Below are 17,067 nucleotides of genomic sequence, written 5' to 3' on the forward strand. Positions count from 1 at the left end.
TAAACACCATAAGGAAAATGGAAGCCAGGTTTCTCACTGTTGGAGATGAAAAGGGAAAAACCAGCATGAACCCTGTGGTGTTGGATTGGAATGGAAGATACTGGTGTGAACTCATGGCTTGCAGTCTACATAGACAGACATAGAAATAAATGTGGTTGTGTGTGTGCGTATGTACAGGTATGCAATGCACACAGGGTTTCCAGTGCTGTCCATGCGGGGGCCTGGATCCAGTGACCCCCCAGGGGCAACGAACACATGTAGCTCCCAGGTTCTGGCCTCAGAGCAGTTCAGCTCCAGGATCCAGGGCTCTCTGCAGAATTGTTCTGGGCAGGGCAAGTATACAGTGAGCCTGGGGCCCAGAGAATGCTTGGGATGTGCAGAAGGACACCGCCATCTGGAGGGAGCTTCTGCTGGCCAAACTGGAGACAGAGCATCAAAATCCACGGTGGCAGCGACTATAACCCACCGAGTGAAATAGGACATTATGAGTCATCTCCGTAGTGATAAATAAATGAACAGGCTGAAAGTTTGAAGTTCATAACTATGTAGTGTCAAAGCGTTCCCTTCCCCAGTCCTCTTATTGGCAAAGGGGAAAGAAGACCTTTATGAGGGGAGCCTGGCAGGCACCCCCGTCAGGTGGTCACAGTGAAATCACACGACGTGATAGGATGCCAGGAGAGGAATATGAATAGATATCACTTTTTTTTAATGCCAGAGATGCATAACCTGAATCCAACCACAAGGAAAGGTCAGACAGACTCAAATTGAGGACGTCTTCCTGAGTAACTGGCACAGGGTTGGGTATTGAGGCCATGGAACTCGGGAAGGACTGAGGAGCTATCTCAAACGAAAGGAGATGGAGAAATGAACATTAGACACAGTGTGATCCTGAGCAGTGTCCTGTTGTTATAAAGGACATTATTGGGATAACTGGTCAAAATAGAGTGGGGTGCAGGGAAAAGGTGGAAGTAACTTCTGGGTATGAATTTCCTGATTTTGATAGTTTATTCTGGTTGAATACCAAACAGTGCTTTTGTGTTTAGGAAGTAAATACTAAGATGCTCAGAGGTGAAGGGCTTTGGTTTGGCAACTGCCTGCTGGCCCAGGGGAAAACGGGTTCCTTGCACTTGAGACATTTCTGTGTGTGAGATTGTTGAACAGCAAGATCAGTCATGCACAGTGCACCATCTCACACCTATTAGAATGGTCCAAATAAAAGCGACAGGTGTTGAGGAGGCTCTGGAGTGACTGGAAGTCTCACCCGTGGCTGGTGGGAGTAGGAAATAATTCTTCATTAGAAACAGCCAAATACTATTTCCCCAAGTTCACTCCTAGGTTCCCCTGCATACCCTGTATTTTCTGCCCTCTGTGCCCGGCAGAGTCTTGCTTTTAGGATCTTGCCTGAGCGGCACCTACCTGTGAGGCACCTACCTGTGAGGCCCTCAGTAATTTCTACACTCTGATTAGTAGTCGTCAGACTTCGTAAAGTCCTTACATTTGACATGGTACTTTCTTTGGTCTATTTTATTTAGTCTTTGGTGCAACTTTGAGTGGTAGATGTTAGTGGAAGCCAGGTGTTTCATTATCGAAGCAGTGGAGGGGGAGCCAGAGTGAAGCTGTGTTCTCACGTGCACAGTTCCTTCCTGCATCGAAATCTGGTACGTTTGGAGTTTGTGCAGCAGAGGGAAGAACCCCTGTATGCAACTGCCTGTTGATCCTGGCCCCACTTATTCTATGGAAAATATCTCAGTCTACTGAGTCTTTTTGAATTTTCTGTTGTTTCGTTGGTCTTTCAATCTTTTCATGCCCTAATATCACATTCTTTTTTAGGGTTTTCCTGGCTATTTTTCTTCCCCCCTCACCACCACACTTTGTTGTACACATTTTCAAACCAATAGCAAAGTCAGATTTCACAGTGAGCACCCCTGCACCTGCCGCCATCGTTTACCGTGTGCTGCCCTTGCTCCTCTCTCCGCCCCTCCTGCGCGTTCATGCAGCTGTGCGGGCGGCAGCCCTCTTCCCGGAGCAGCTCATCAAGTAGAGGTCATGTTTGTGTGCAGCTCCGCCATTCTCGCCTGTTTCCAATGCATCCCATACTCGCCTCCTCGGACTGCAGGGTGGGATCGCGTTGCATTTACAATTTAGGGCGAGCTCATATCTTTATGATATTTCTCTTTTCTATCCAAGAACATGTTTTCTCATTTGTTACAGTATATATTTTTTATTGCTTTTATGTATTTTTCATTGCTTAAGAACATTTTTTAGTTTTTTGCAAATGGGTTTTGGACATTTCTTATTAAGCTGGTTTATGCCACAGGTGTTTTTTGTTTTTTTTTTTAATCTTTTATTGCTGGTTTTTTATCTTTTGTTTTAGCATCACAAATGGAGTTTCTATTTTATTATGTTTTCTAACTGGAACTGGCACTTTTTGATGAACATTTAAGTCCTTTGTTATTATGGGCAGTGAGCTGTGGTGAGTGTGGCCTTGTAGTGATATCGCTGCATGTTTGTGATACTTAGAGCAGCAGGTTGCATTTCCCAAAGATGGCTGCACCCAGATGCTCTTCTCAAAAAGTGATGATGTCACTGCTCCAGTGAGAGGGTGAGGTCTGTGCCCTCCCAGCAGACTGTGGCAGAGGGCAGTGTGGGACTTCTGGGGTCAGTTACACAGGGCGTTGAAGCTGCTGCCATCACCTCTGAGACCACGCACTGTGGCGGAAGCCAGCTGCCACGCCAGTGACACGCTCAGGCCCCATCTCACAGCCAGGTGGGCGAGCTCCACGGAAGGGGGTCCCCGCCCGTGAGCCTGCAGGAGGAGGCAGCCCAGCTGCCATCAGCCGCCGAGCCGCTCCCACGTGCCTAAGCCCAGCAGCGCTGGTGGGTGGTGAGCCATCGCTGTTTCAAGGCACTGCGTTTTAAAGTGGTCACTCAGCCGCAGTAACCAGAACACTTAGGGAGACTGACATCGCAGTTACTCTAGAAAATTCCTTCTCTGACGTAGAGGAGCGTTTCCTAAATAGCCTGTCTTAGAACTCTAGTCTTTTGAAAAAACTTCATGAAAATGGTCTGTGTGGTCAGAGTATTTGGAAAAGGCATCCTTTGTGGAAATTCAAAATGTAATTTAGTATGTTCGCTCTGAGAAATTCTGGAGCAGAGCAGCCGTCCAGCTGGGCTCAACTCTCAGACACTTGAACGCAGAAGCCCTCGCGGAGCGTGGTGGCGCTGCCTGCTCGCCATGGGGCAGGCGTCAGGAGCGTGGCCTCCGGAGCAGGTCCCTGAGGCCGTGGGCTTGGGTGATAGTAAATAAATTCATCCATATACAGTGCTTAAGAAACGCCCGATACAGAATGAGCCTCAGTAAATGTCAGCTGGCGCAGGCCTCGCCCTCCCGTGTTCCCATGGTGGTGTCCTCGGTCTCTGCCCACCGCTGGGGACTTCGTCAGCGCTCTCAGCACTCGCCTGTCATTTCATAGCGCCGTGTGCGTGCCAGTGAGGCCATCACAAGACTCGGTGTTTCCTAACCAAGATCTTCTCTTATTAGCCTTTTACTGACAGTTAAAAAGTATCCATTCGCTCACCATATAATTATTAAACTCTGAATGCCAGACACTCATCTGGGATCTAGATACACAGCCAGCAGGACGTGCAGAGTCCGGGACCTGCTCCTGGAGCGGGCGCTGTGGTGGAGGGAGGCAGACAGTAAACAAGTGAGCAGGGAACAGGGTGACCCCAGACTGCGAGGACAGGCAGGGGCTGTGTGCAGAGCAGCGGAGGAGGCTTTGTTAGGTGGAAAGTCGGAGAAGCCTCTGCGTGGGCGGGAGAGAGCCTGGCTCTGCAGGTGGGACATGATGCCGCGTGGGAGGAGTGCAGAGGCGGGGCCAAGTGCAGTCAGGTGGGGTCCAGCCAGTGGAAGCTTAAAAACTTGTACTTTTGCCCTGGCTGATTTGGCTCAGCGGGTGGAGCGTCGGCCTGTGGTCCAGAGAGACCCGGGTTTGGTTCCCGCTAAGGGCACGTACCTCGGTTGCAGTTTGTCCCCGGCCCTGGTTGAGTCATGCCGGTGGCAGCCACTTGAGGTGTCCCTTTTACATCCATGTTTCTCTCTCTCTCTCTCTCTCCCTCCCTCCCACTCTATCTGAACAGAAAATGGAAAGATGTCCTCGGGTGAGGATTAAAAAAAAATAAAAGACTTTCATATTTAAATCATTGTACGACATCACTTGCTGTGTGAGTGTGGTGTGTGTGCACGCGTGTTGTGTAATGGGTGTAGGTGTGTGAGTGTTGTGTGTGCAACTGTGTGTTGTGTCATGGGCGTAGGTGCACGTGTGTGGTGTGTGCTTGTGTGGTGTCTGTGCAGCAACACTTCACACTGGTGTAAAGCAACCAGCTTTCTGGATCTGCTGAACTGGGAAAGGCAGCCTTTGCTGCCCACACGTGGATGTGGTGTCAGTACATGGGGCAGAGTCCCTGAGCTGTGGGCACATGCTGACCGCACCCTCCCTGTCCTCGCCCTGCAGACCGTGACACCAGGACCTTGTGATGGGTGCCCTGCTAGAGGCCTGTCAGGGTGGTCGCTGGACCCTGCGGCAGGGCTCTGCTCTCCGCAGAGCAGACCAAGCATGCCAGGGTCACGCGTGACTCCCTTCTGTTGTCGCAATGGAATGCTGCTGCTTAAGTCAACTATATGGTTGCAAATTACTTTTAGGTCTAAGCTGGAGCCAGAAGCAAATGCAAAGACAAGAGAATCCGTGTCTTCTGAGGAAGTTTCACAGGACCCTTCAAAAGACCCTGGAGAGAAACCTGTCACTGAAGAGTATCCAGGTACGGACTAAAATCAGAATGTTGCTTTGCACCTCTTCCTGGGACCCGTTGGCAAAAGCACAAAGCGCAGGGAGGCCACAGGCCCAGGCGGCCTGTGCTGTTCTGTTCTCCCGAAGCAGGGGGACTTGGAAGCAGCAGCCTTCTTTCTGTCACAGTTGGACCTTCATGGCTGCTTGTGGGACAGGCTGGGAGGGACCCCATCTCCTGGGAACTGGCAGGGTCCGGGAGGAAGGGTGCCATCCCTGTGCCCCGGCGGTGGGACTGGAGGCTGAGTGGAGGAGGTGAAGGAGAGCTCTGCTCAGGGATCTTACATGTGAGTCTCAGGGGAGGGGGGCCGCCTCTGCACTGTGCGTGCCCGGCAGGAGGGGAGAAACCTGCCCCGTTTTGTGGCACCACCCTGCTTTCTAGGGCGGAGGGAGCACGTGACTGCCCGAGGCCCGAAGGCGGGGCTGCGTTCAGTACAGAGCGCACTGCGGCCAGCCGGGCACGCGGACCAGGGCGGAGGGCGGGAAACGAGGGGGGAAGGCCGGTGGGGCCGACCCCAGGGCGCGGGGGCCAGGCCAGGCAAGCCGGCCTGTCTGCTGGCAGCAGGCGGGGGAGGTCAGGGCGGAGCACCGCTGGCCCTCACAGCAGGGCCGGCCTCCGGGGCCACACGCGGCCTGGGTGTGAGCCCAGGTCCCCTGCCCGCTTGCAGCCTGGTCCCGAGCTACTCCCACTTGCTCGGAGGAGAACCGTGTGTCTGTCCCTGACATCGTGTCCTTGTCCTTAACGTGCAAGTCAACGCCGACGTGGGTCCGTGAGGCCGTAGGGCGGGCTGGGCGGGCGCTGGCGGCGCAGGTGCTGTCACCGCCGAGCCCTCCGCAGGCGTGTCGGGCCGTCGCCTGGCAGCACGTCTGCACGTGCAGCCTGGTCTGCCTGTGCGTCTGCACAGCGGTCCGCAAGCAGGCCGCTCGCAGACACGGCGACGGTTCTGGCAGAGCGGCGAGCCGCCGCCCGGTCCCCTGGCTGCCGGCAGCCTTCCCCAGCTTGGCGCCCGCACCGCGCTCCGCCCGACCGCCTGAGGACAGAGCTCTGACTGTCCTCCTGAAGGGCTCAGGTCAGCTCTTGGAAATGGACTGAGACGGGCAGGAAAGAGAAAGAAGCAGTGATTGCCTTTGAGGGTCTGCAGCCCACCGAGAAGCCCAGGGGCTCCCCCAGACACCAGTCCCTGTAGGTACAGACCCCACTTCAGTCTCCACCAGGGGGAGCATGCTCCCCACCCTCCCGCCCCACGCGCCCTCCCGCCCCGCGCACGCAGCCGTCTGTCCGGAGCCTGTGCTCTCAGCGGGCCGCGTGGGGCAGCAGTTTCCCAGCACCGCGCCCTCCGCGCTGCAGCCGCCAGGGTGCACTGCCCCAGGCTCGGGGCGCCTGCCCCTGAGGAGCAGAGGTGGTCAGTGGTCCTTGCAGGGGGCGCGGGGCCGCGATCTAAAAGGACGCCTGTGTGGACCGGCACAGGGCGACCTCCGGGACGCACACTAACTCGTGAAAAGCCAGTTGCAGAGCGGTGGTTGCCACTGAGATACTTGAGTAAAACCGAAGCCCCACACACGACTGTCTGAGTTCGGGCTAGGGTGGGGGATCAGGGAACTGTGTGTGTGTGAGGCGACATCACAGCATCAAGGGCTCGGGATTCGTGGATGGCTTGTTCCTGTGTTCTTTACGCATGTATGATACAGATGTATTTCTTACAGTGAAAATGCCCATACACTTTGCAGTCTTCACAAAGTAGAGGGAGGGATGTGTATGTGTGTGTGTATGTTTTGAAGTAAAATATAGGAAGACTGGTCTGGAAGAATGCCTGTTAGTTTGCAGCCATTGCTGAAATCAGTGCAGTGCTGAAACTGTGCATAGATTCCCTCTGTCCCTGCCCCGCTCACAAATCCATCTGCACACACGTGCGCACACCAACACAAACCTGCACACACACACACACACGTCTGAACTTTGTGTAAGAGTCACACACCATGCCTGAATGTTGGCCAACAGGTACCTGAAGATGGACACTAAGATTCTGTTCCTGCTCACACTTTTCATGGGTCTGCATCCTAAGCCAGCCTGTTCTAAATACTGTTTTGCCTTCTATTTATGTTTAATTCTTTTTACCAGAAAAGATTCCAACCGAAGCTCAGCCCGAGTTGGGAACCTGGGGCGATGGCAGAGGTGAAGACGAGCTGTCCCCGGAAGAAATACAAATGGTAATGCGCTTCTCGGCCTAGGCATTTATTCTTAACTCGTTTGGTAAGAATATTTCATTGAGTAGGAGGTCGTCCTAAATGCCCTTGCTCTGGTTTTTATACTGAGTTTTAAAAAGTATAAATAAATATTTTAGATAGTTTGTCCACTGGATTTCCTAATATATGCTTTTCATATATTTTAAATTTGTAGTAGCATAACTAAAGGAGAAATCGCCTGGAATGATTCTAATATTAGCATCTTTTCAGCAGCAGTAAAATCTCATCGAGACTAAACAGTCTTTCACGGTCGGTGCCCTGGTGCCTTTCAGTGTTTGAATCGCGGGTGTTATGGTGACGTGAAGAGAGCGTAGCGATGGCTCAAAAGACAGTGACATCCTTTAGTTACTGTCCTCTAGCTGCCGGTCGTGCCAGCTCTGGGGGAGTTTCCAGAGAAACCGTGGGTTTGGCCGGGGCCCTGCCAGCTCGTTCACAGTGGCTGTGCCCGACGGATGGCGGCCCCTCGATCTGCCCGGCGGTTCACGGGGCAGGACTTGTTAGTCCTCGTCCTCTCCGTGACCCTCTCCGTGACCCTCTCCGTGACCCTCTCCGTGACCCTCTCCGTGCGCCGCTACCTCTCCTTTCACCTGGGCAGAAAGCAGCAAGTGCCCTGCCCAGGGCTGCCAGTCGATTGTGGGTGCAACTGACTGTAATCCGTGGAGATTTCCACCCCAGGTCTCCTGATCAGAAGGTACGTCGGGCATCACGCCATGGCTTGGTCCACTGAGGAAGGGACCGGTCTTCCCCAGCTCTGGCCTCTCCTACCGAGGCACGCGTGCGGCTGAGCTCTGTCGGCACCTTGTCCTCGTATCTGTTAGGGGTCACGTGCTGTGTCCTCAGAGAGGCCCCGCCGTCTGTCCCTGTGCCCCACTTCATTCCCTCCCCCTCTGTGGAGCACAGGCACCCTGAGCGTGGGACCTTGTCTGCTTCCATGACCCGATTCCCAGAGCCTGGAATAGGGCTTGGTACCTGCCTGAGGGACATGTGAGTGACTGACAAGTGCCCTATAAAGCTGTGGGCTGTTTACATGGGAACTACGGGAGTATTCGGTCAGGTTTCAAGGCATTACTGTTGTTATTTTTACTAATAAATACCTTTTTTAAAAAAATCTTTTTAATTGACAGGGAGAGAGAAACAGTGACATTATAGTGAAACATCCATCGGTTGCCTCCCACATGCAGCCTGGGGTGTGCCTGACCAGGAATCAAACCCGAGACCTTCTGTTGTACAGAACAGTGTGCCGGCCACCTGGGCCAGCTGGCCAGGGCACGAGCCTTGCACACAGGTTTCTTGTGCCGTCTTCACAGCAAGCCCGTGAGCAGGAATTATCCCTCTTAGACAGCTGAAGAAGACGAGGCACAAACCTCCAGAGCTTTCCCAAGGTCACAGAGCCCACAGAGCAACTGAGTCACACACTGTGCTCTGAGTCCCGCTCGGTGTCACCGTGTCACAGCTCGTGGGGTCCCGGTGGGAGCTGTGGCCTGGTGAGTGTCGCCTGCCCAGGAGCCGGGGGTGTGCAGGTGCCTGTGGGGCCAGGCCCTGCAGGGGTGGCAGGGGTGGCAGCCTGCCCCTGGGAACACTGGCTGCCCGGGCAGAGAACTGGCCCCAAGCCCGCTGCCCTCCAGACTCCCTTCTCCTCCTAGCCACCCAGTGGGCCGACGCCTGGGGGGCTGACCCATGGAGGGCACACATCAGGGTGCCAGGCGCACGCCAGGAAATCGGCCTGCTTTCTGCAGAGTGGCAGGTGGTTGTGCAGAGGCAGGCCAGCTGTCCCCACACGGCAGTGCTCGGGCTTCAGGCCACACCCGCACATGCTCAGGAAGACGTGTGCTGCGCTCATGGCAGGGTCAGAGGTCACACAGGGTGGCAGTGGCAGCTCAGGGAGTTTCATTCATATTTTATATGCAGTTAGTTCAGTTTCACAAACACTTATCCACTGAGGTAAGCGATTCCCCTTTAACATCAGCACCTCAGGAGCTCAAGACTGATCCCAGTAAGGGTGTTATTAGCCATGACTTTCCTGGAACTCTCTTTGGAGGGGACTCAGAGCCTGTGGTGCTTTCTTTGGAATAATTTGTGTTTTGTAGACTAGAATAATTCTGAGCTAAGGGAGTAACTCAAGACACCTTGGAGTGGCCTCCAGGCCTGCCTTCCTCTCCTGCTCCTCACCTGCTCCAGAACGCACCCTGTGACAAGTCCGTGCTCTGCTCACCGGGCCCTGCACCAGTGTGAGCAGAGCCTCAGTGCAGAGCGTGGCTGATGGAAGGCTGCAGCTGCGTTCCAGTTACCGTCGAGGCCCCGCCCAGTTGAGAGGTGGGGGCCTCGGCCAGGGAGGAGTGAAGGCCCAGACGAGATGTTAGGGAAATGCAATGGCCTGGGGGTCCTTTGGAGGGCAGCAGGGGTGTGAGAAGGATGCTGCGTTAGGAGAGGGTGGGCAGGTGGGGCAGGCAGAAGGTGAGGAATTTCACTGTGGGCAGGTGAAGGCCTGGGGGAGATCGTGGAGGTGTCTGGTGGGGGGCTCTGGCTAGAGATGCGAATGCGGGAGACTTGTTACTGCTGGTGGTTGAAGCAGTGTGCAAGGGAGAGGGGAGGGACCGAGGACATCACCGCGGACACACAGAAGCCACAGTGAGAGAAGAGCAGGTCCATCCTGCTCCTGTGTGGACAGGTGACCGCAGATGTTCCTGGAACCTCATGGTGCTTCTTCGGTTTATGCAAAATCATTTTATTAATGAAAATGATGAGTCATGTTCCCCCAAATAATGAAGCATGGCCACTTGTCTTTGCTGGGGATGAAAATGTGGGTAGCGCAGTCTTGTCATTGGGAAAGAACACCTTAGTGTTTAAGCAGAATTGACCTGTTTAGGACTTCTCAGTGCACTGCACTGCTCTTCGTAAGGAAGTGGCTAGAGTAACAGTAGTCAGGTGTGTGCCAGCAGTGGCCTTTCTCCTGCAGGCGGCGGTGAGCCGGGGAGGGTTATTAACCTGCGCGGGCCTGTGGCTCTGAAGCCTCTGGGCGGGTCGTGGAGGGTGGCCACCAGAGAAGGGTGTCTGACCCTGATGTTCGATCCCGTAAAAGATGATAAAGGAACTAGACGGAGTTGGTTGTGTTCTCTTTATATCACTTACTGTCTGTAATTTGGGGCAAAAGAACGCCTCACTGAACTTGAATTTGGTAAGAATCCGCAGCCACACAGCCTTGTTGGGGAAGCAGTTAGTGTGTGACACGCAGCAGAGTGTGGGCACACGCTGCTCCACGGCTGCTCCACGGCTGCTCCGCTCGCGCACGCTGGCTCCTCGCGCAGAAAGGTGGTGGCTGGCCAAGCTCGGCTGCGTTCCCCCGTGTGCGGATGTGGCTCAGCTGACGCACGTGACAAACCAATGTCCGTCTGCTCGGGCTCTTCCCTGGACGCCTTGATGCAGCATCTTGTTGTCCTGCCCCCATGAGTCATTGTGTGCAGCTCCCCCAGCCACTCCCAGGAGTGCGGAGCCTGCCTGGTGGGTCCCTGGCTACAGCATTCAGATCCAGCCAGACGCCCGACTGTGTTGTTCCTGCAGATGGACCGAGCAGAGGCCGTGGTGGTCAGTCCTCTGGGATAAGCCATTCAATGTTCAGTTGGCGTCTGTCTTCACTAGGAAAAATACCTCAGTACCATATCTTACAGTCTGTCTGACCCAAGTCTTATTTTAAAGGCTTAATTCTGAAAAGGAAGAGAGAAATACTAGTGTTGGTTTTAGATTGGAAAGTGTTGTGGCAAATTGTGGTCATAACTCATAATCGCTGTTTTGGGAGTTTTCCTCGGAATGAGTTAAACACTCTAATAGCATTTAATTCATTATTTTCCCCATAGGAGCAGTTGTTACACGTTCCAAAGTGGTTGCAGAGTATTGTGTGATTTCCACAGTAAATTTGTAACCCATGATGCAGGAATGCTGATGCCTTCGGTTGACCCGAGCAGGTGTGGTGCGGTCAGGCTGAGCAACAGATTGCGTTCTGATGTTCTAACAGAAAGCCCCCCTTTCTGGGCCCGCGTCCCTTTCACGGGCCTCGAGAGACACCAGCTCGCGTCTGTCGATGTGTTCCTTGGGGTGACGTCTACGTGCGTGAATGTGACTGCTGCTCTCACTCTGCTTGAAAGGTGTCCCCTGAGGTGGGCCTAGGAGCCCCAGGTGACCGGCTGGCAGGGCCTGTGCTCCGTGGCCAGATTCAGCACACACATGGAGAACACAGGAATCGTTGGCAGAGTCTGGGCACCACGTGGGTGAGAGCTGGAGCCCAGACCCTGAGGAGGGTCCAGGAATACAGGGTGGGGATCATGGTTAGGGTCACAGAGCCACAAGTGTGAAGGTGTTTGGCCCAGAAATAGCACATGTGGGAGAGCCCAGAGGGCCTGGCCACGGCTTCTGACAGGGCAGCCGGCTTCCCGGGCTGAGCCAGGGCTCCCAGTCTTCTGCTCATTAGCTGCTCTTGGCTCTTCCCGGTGCAGATACTTCTGGCCCATTGTACACTCAAAGGCCTTTGTAGGAGTGATTTTCTTTTTAAAACTGTAGTAAGGAGGATTAGATTAGAAAAGGATTTCTGTAACAGTGTATTTACAATGTGGATTTGTATCCTTTACACCAGATTATAAACCCTTTTGCCGAGCCCTGACTTCTAACTAATAAAGCAGTTGAATAATAAGGCCTAACACTTGTGGAACACACACCGTGAGTCAGGCACGTTCTGAGCACTTCAGCGTTCATTAACTTAGGCCATCCATGTGCTGGTCACTGATGCCGCCCCATTGTACAGAAAGCTCCCTAGTCCTGGGCACTTGGGCCTGATGCCTGCCTGCCAGTGTGGCTGGGGCAGGGAGCCCACAACAGCAGCTGGCTGCTGGCACGCTTGTAGGGCCTGCTCGCCCACCCTACCCGCCTTCTAGACCTCTCCGCCCCTCTCAGTGATCCACGGCAGATGGAGTGATCCAGGGTCTAGGTGTGGCAGGTTTGTCTTCCCAGTGCCTGTAGGTGCCGCTGTCCCTGTTGCTGACCTGGAGACGGGGCCTCCTTCAGCACTGCACCTGGTGAATCCCTGTCTGTCTGGGGAGACACCAGCTGCTGCAGCTGCCCGGGGCTCCAGAAGATGAGGCTTGTGCGTGTTTCTTGTGCCCGAGAGAGTGGCGTACCAGGACTCACATGGCCCTCTGGAATTTGAAACCAGAGAAGTGGAAGGGGCCTTCAGAACACTTAATGGCTCATTTTGCATCTCTGGAATCCGACTCCCAGAGAGAGTAAATGACAACCTATAGTGAGGGCTTACTGTGTGCCATGCACTTGGGTCACAACTTAACGTGCATGTAAGTTGCACATGTCTTCCTCATAATGATGCTATTAAGTGCTATTATTATCCCTGCTTTAGTGTTGAAGACAGAGGCACAGAGAGGTTAGGTTGCCTGCCCAGTCACAGCTTAGAAGGTGAAGGAGCCATCCCTCCCCGCCTCAGGACCAGGCGGGGAAGAGTAAGAATCATCACATCTGTTCACACAGAGAAACCGACAGGCCACATAGAAGGCCAGTGGCTGGTCCAGGGGCACCCAAGGAGTTCCCACGAGGCCCCGCCATCTGGCTGCTCCCTGCACTGCTCAGCAGACAAGAAGCGAGGGGTGCAGGTTTGTGCGGAGATGTTGGAAGCCATCTGGAACCTGATGGCAGTGGGTGCTGTCGGGTGCTCAGCCCGAGCCCAGGTCTCACTAAGCGGCTGCCTTGCACTCGGCTGAGGGGGCAGGTTCTGTTCTTTTACTGCGATTTCACTGCGGCCCCTGGAGTGCAGGCCCCTCCCCACGAAGCTCCCGGCCCTGGCAAGCTCTCCAGGCCTATCATTCTTTTCTTCAATTTAATTTTATTTATTAATTTGTTTTTGTTACAGATGTTTCTCATTTTTCACCCATTGACACCCTCCTCCCCTTCCCCCCCAGTTTTGTTGCCTATGTTCATTGTTCATGTATACATGCATGTAAGTTCTGTGGTTTATCTCTTCCCTCCCCAAACCCCCCCTTTTCTGAGGCTTGTCAGTCTGTACCCCACCTTTGTGTCGCTGGATTAATTTTGTTCATCGGTTTGTTTAGTTCATTATATTTCACAAATAAGTGAGATCACGTGATATTTGTCTTTCTCTGCTTGGTTTGTTTTGCTTAGCATAATATTCTCCAGATCCTTCCATGCCATCTCAAAGGGTAAGAGATCTTTCTTTCTTACAGCTGCATAGTACTCCATTGTGTACATGTACCACAGCTTTTTTATCCACTCATCTACTGATGGACACTTGGGTTGTTTCCAGATCTTAGCTATTGTAAATAGTGCTGCTATGAACATAGGGCTACATATATTCTTTCTGATTGGTGTTTCGGGTTTCTTAGGGTATATTCCTAGAAGTGGGATCACTGGGTCAAATGGCAGTTCAATTTTTAACTTTTTGAGGTAACACCATATTGTTTTCCACAGTGGCTGCACCAGTCTGCATTCCCACCAGCAGTGCACTAGAGTCCCCTTTTCTCCACACCTTTGCCGACACTTGTTGTTTGATGATTTGTTGATGGCGGCCATTCTGACAGGTGTGAGGTGATACCTCATTGTTGTTTTAATTTGCATCTCTGATGATTAGTGATGTTGAGCATTTCTTCATATGTCTCTTGGCCATTTGTATGTCCTGTTTGGAGAGGTGTCTGTTTAGGTCCTCTGCCCATTTTTTAATTTGCTAAGTTGTGTGAGTACTCTATGTATTTTGGAAATTAACCCCTTATCTGATGCATCATTGGCGATTATGGTCTTCTGTATGGTGGGATCCCTTTCCGTGTTGATGGTGGTTTCTTTTGCTGTGCAGACGCTTCAATTGACTGCCTCCTGCACACCCCCTACTGGGGATCGAGCCTGCAACCTGGGCGTTTGCCCTGCCCGGGAGGGGCAAAGGGACCCTCATTCCCTGGGATGATGCTCGGTCCTCCGAGCCACACCAGCTGGGCCAGTCCTGTCAGTCCCGACCCCCGAGGACTGGTTTCTCCCCTCCCTCCAGGGACTGCTGCTTCTCAGGCAGCATCAGGAACCGTGAGCAGGAAGGAGATCAGCCAGAATTTGGCCCCACTCCTGATGCTGCTGACAGGAGCCATGGGAGGAGCAGTGACCGAGGCCTGGAGGGGAGTGCAGGGGGTGCCCCAGGCCCCTAAGTTGGGAAGAAACAAAAAGGCTTTGTTCCCAGGGAACATTCCAGCAACAAATCCCCTCAAGCCCCTAGTTAATTTTGTCTAGGGAAGTCTAAAAGCACGGAAGGACTGAGGGTTTAAAGGGCAGGGCCATGTTTTGTCATTAGAAAAACTCAAGGAGAGGCCCTTGCCCAAAACAGAATCGCCTGCATATCGAGCCAAGAGGCTCGGCCGAAGTGAATTAGCACCGACATGCTGAAGTAATCGTATTTTTCCGTAAATACTGGACTCTTCAGTAACTTTGAAAATGAACAGCTGATCCTTTCAAACTTAAAAGTGAAATTTTTATTCTCTTAAATGGCCTATGTTTGACGCCCAATTAGAAGGGCTGTTGCAGTCTGTGTCAGCTTGGGGTGGCCCCGCAGGGGCTGCCCGGCCCTGCTGCCCTCCTGAAGCATGACCAGCCCACCCACTTCCTGCCCCAGGGGTCTGGGCTGCCAGGGGGCCTGTCATTGTTGAGCCGCCAGGACTGAGACCTGTCGGGCCTTGTGCTGGGATCAGGGTCCAGAGAAGAAACGTCAGCAGCCCCAGGAGGGAAGACAGGTCTGAGCAAGTGTGAGGCAGGCACAGGGGAGCTTGCTAGGGAGGGGTGCAGGGGTAAGTGTGCCCTGCTGTGTGTGACCACGAAGAGGCGGCCTGTGCCCGCTGAGGGCCCCGCTGGAGTTCCCTCGCCAGGGCATAGTCCATGCGTGCGGACAGCCAGCGTGTAGAGGGGAGGCGGGGGTCTCGGGAGACCGCGGACCAAGGACAGAGCACCTCAGACCTGAGCTGCAGGGTGACCTGACTGGCTTTGTAGGTCATTGGGACCAAGGAGTGGAGGGCAGGGTGAAGGAGAAGACGGTGGGACTGAGACCACAGGAAGGAGTGAGCACGGCAAGCATGTCGGGTGAAGCAGGAAGGAAAGGCGCCCGAGGGCCTGGGGGAGGTGCTGGGGGAGAGGGCTGTCAGGGTGGAGGCCGTGCCCAGAGGAAGGGGTGCCTCTCCGAGCCTCTACTGCGTGGGGTGAGCGAGGCAGCCATGGAGTGCGGGGACGGGCGAGGGAAGAGAGCATGGGCTGGGGCTCCTCACGCATTGGGGAGCCGTGAACCCCCACTGGTGCTCTGAGCAGGGGTCACGAGCCAGACTGCAAAGCTGCTGGAGAGCCAGGACGTGCCTCCCTGTCCTGACCCCGTGCCTGACACAGCGTGTCCCCGAAGGCTGTGGGGTGGCTGCAGCTTTCGTCCTCGTGAGACGGGTGCTTTCCCAGAGTCCTCCGAGGAGGCGCCCACCCTCGACCTCACAGTCGCGGGAGTCCCGGACGTGCACGGCTGAGTACAACGCAGAGCGTGGCCCCTTGTGTGGGAGGTTTTCAGAGATGCTGGGCCCAGGTTAGAAAATGAGAAATAGCTTCGAGCTCGGGGCGCAGGATGGTGTCGAGCAGAAGGTGGCATCTGAGCTGGGCCTGTGGGACCGGAGAGGAGGCTGGAGTGCCTGCGGCTGCCTGCGCACTTGGGGAGCCGAGTGAGGGCAGGGCTGTCGGGGTGCTGGAGAGGACGGGGTCCTCCTGGACCCACTCCGTGGCCGGCTCCACGTGCTCCATGCTTTGGTGCGGCTGTGTCAAAGCAACCCTGGCCTGGAGGGCAGCTGTCTGCTGAGTCACAGCTGACGGCTCCCTGGGGGCCTTGTCCAGGTGGCAGTTCTCACCCAGCCTGCGCACCAGGAAGCAGCTTCCTCGTCCCTGTCCTGGTGGCTCGGCCAAGGGCATGGCTCTGAAATCAGGCTGCGTCCCAGGGCAGCTGTGCCACTCTCCTTGCTCTCTGCAAAGCCGCTCGACCTCCCTGCTCCACTTCCAGTGGCGTCCCAGAGGCGCAGGGGCCCGCGGGAGCCCAGAGGAGAGCGCGCACGTGGGACGCCAGGCTGACCGCCTCCTCCGTCCTCACAGTCCCTGCAGTCAGGCAGCTCGCGCACTTGAGCTCAGACACGTGGAATGGAGAGGCTGAGCCCCAGGCAGCCCACCCTGCTGGTGCGACTTCCTTTTCTCCCCAACCGGGGCGTCTGCACAGACCTCAGGTCTCCAGGGTGCCATGTCGTCCCACACCGGAGTCCCTCAGTGGTGCCTCTGGAGGGCGGGCCCGAGGCCTCTGCGGGCACCATGCTGCACACCTGCCTCTGGAGGGCGGGCCCGAGGCCTCTGCAGGCACCATGCTGCACACCTGCCTCTGGAGGGCGGGCCCGAGGCCTCTGCGGGCACCATGCGTGCACACTGCCTCTGGAGGGCGGGCCCGAGGCCTCTGCAGGCACCAGGCTGCACACCTGCCTCTGGAGGGCGGGGCCCGAGGCCTCTGCAGGCACCATGCTGCACACCTGCCTCTGGAGGGCGGGCCCGAGGCCTCTGCGGGCACCATGCTGCACACCTGCCTCTGGAGGGCGGGCCCGAGGCCTCTGCGGGCACCATGCTGCACACCTGCCTCTGGAGGGCGGGCCCGAGGCCTCTGCGGGCACCATGCTGCACACCTGCCTCTGGAGGGCGGGCCCGAGGCCTCTGCAGGCACCATGCTGCACACCTGCCTCTGGAGGGCGGGCCCGAGGCCTCTGCAGGCACCATGCTGCACACCTGCCTCTGGAGGGCGGGCCCGAGGCCTCTGCAGGCACCATGCTGCACACCTGCCTCTGGAGGGCGGGCCCGAGGCCTCTGCGGGCACCATGCTGCACACCTGCCTCTGGAGGGGCGGGCCCGAGGCCTCTGCAGGCACCATGCTGCACAC

General features: G+C 55.3%; 1 protein-coding gene across 3 annotated transcripts in view; it reads left to right on the plus strand.

Annotated features, from left to right (window-relative positions):
• The window catches only part of STX18 (syntaxin 18), a 118,853-nt gene that overhangs the window by 94,005 nt on the left and 7,781 nt on the right, over positions 1–17,067 (plus strand). For 2 of the 3 annotated variants that reach the window (XM_036274245.1, XM_036274255.1), the window contains exons 6-7: positions 4,703–4,818; positions 6,964–7,052. In XM_036274245.1, coding sequence (XP_036130138.1) covers positions 4,703–4,818; positions 6,964–7,052 — 205 coding nt within the window. Of the gene's footprint in view, positions 1–4,673; positions 4,819–6,963; positions 7,053–17,067 lie in introns of all 3 variants that reach the window. The other variant, XM_036274265.1, reaches the window with a different exon arrangement.

This window comes from Molossus molossus, unplaced genomic scaffold, assembly GCF_014108415.1.
Source record: "Molossus molossus isolate mMolMol1 unplaced genomic scaffold, mMolMol1.p scaffold_m16_p_1, whole genome shotgun sequence".
Classification (NCBI taxonomy): Eukaryota; Metazoa; Chordata; class Mammalia; order Chiroptera; family Molossidae; genus Molossus; species Molossus molossus.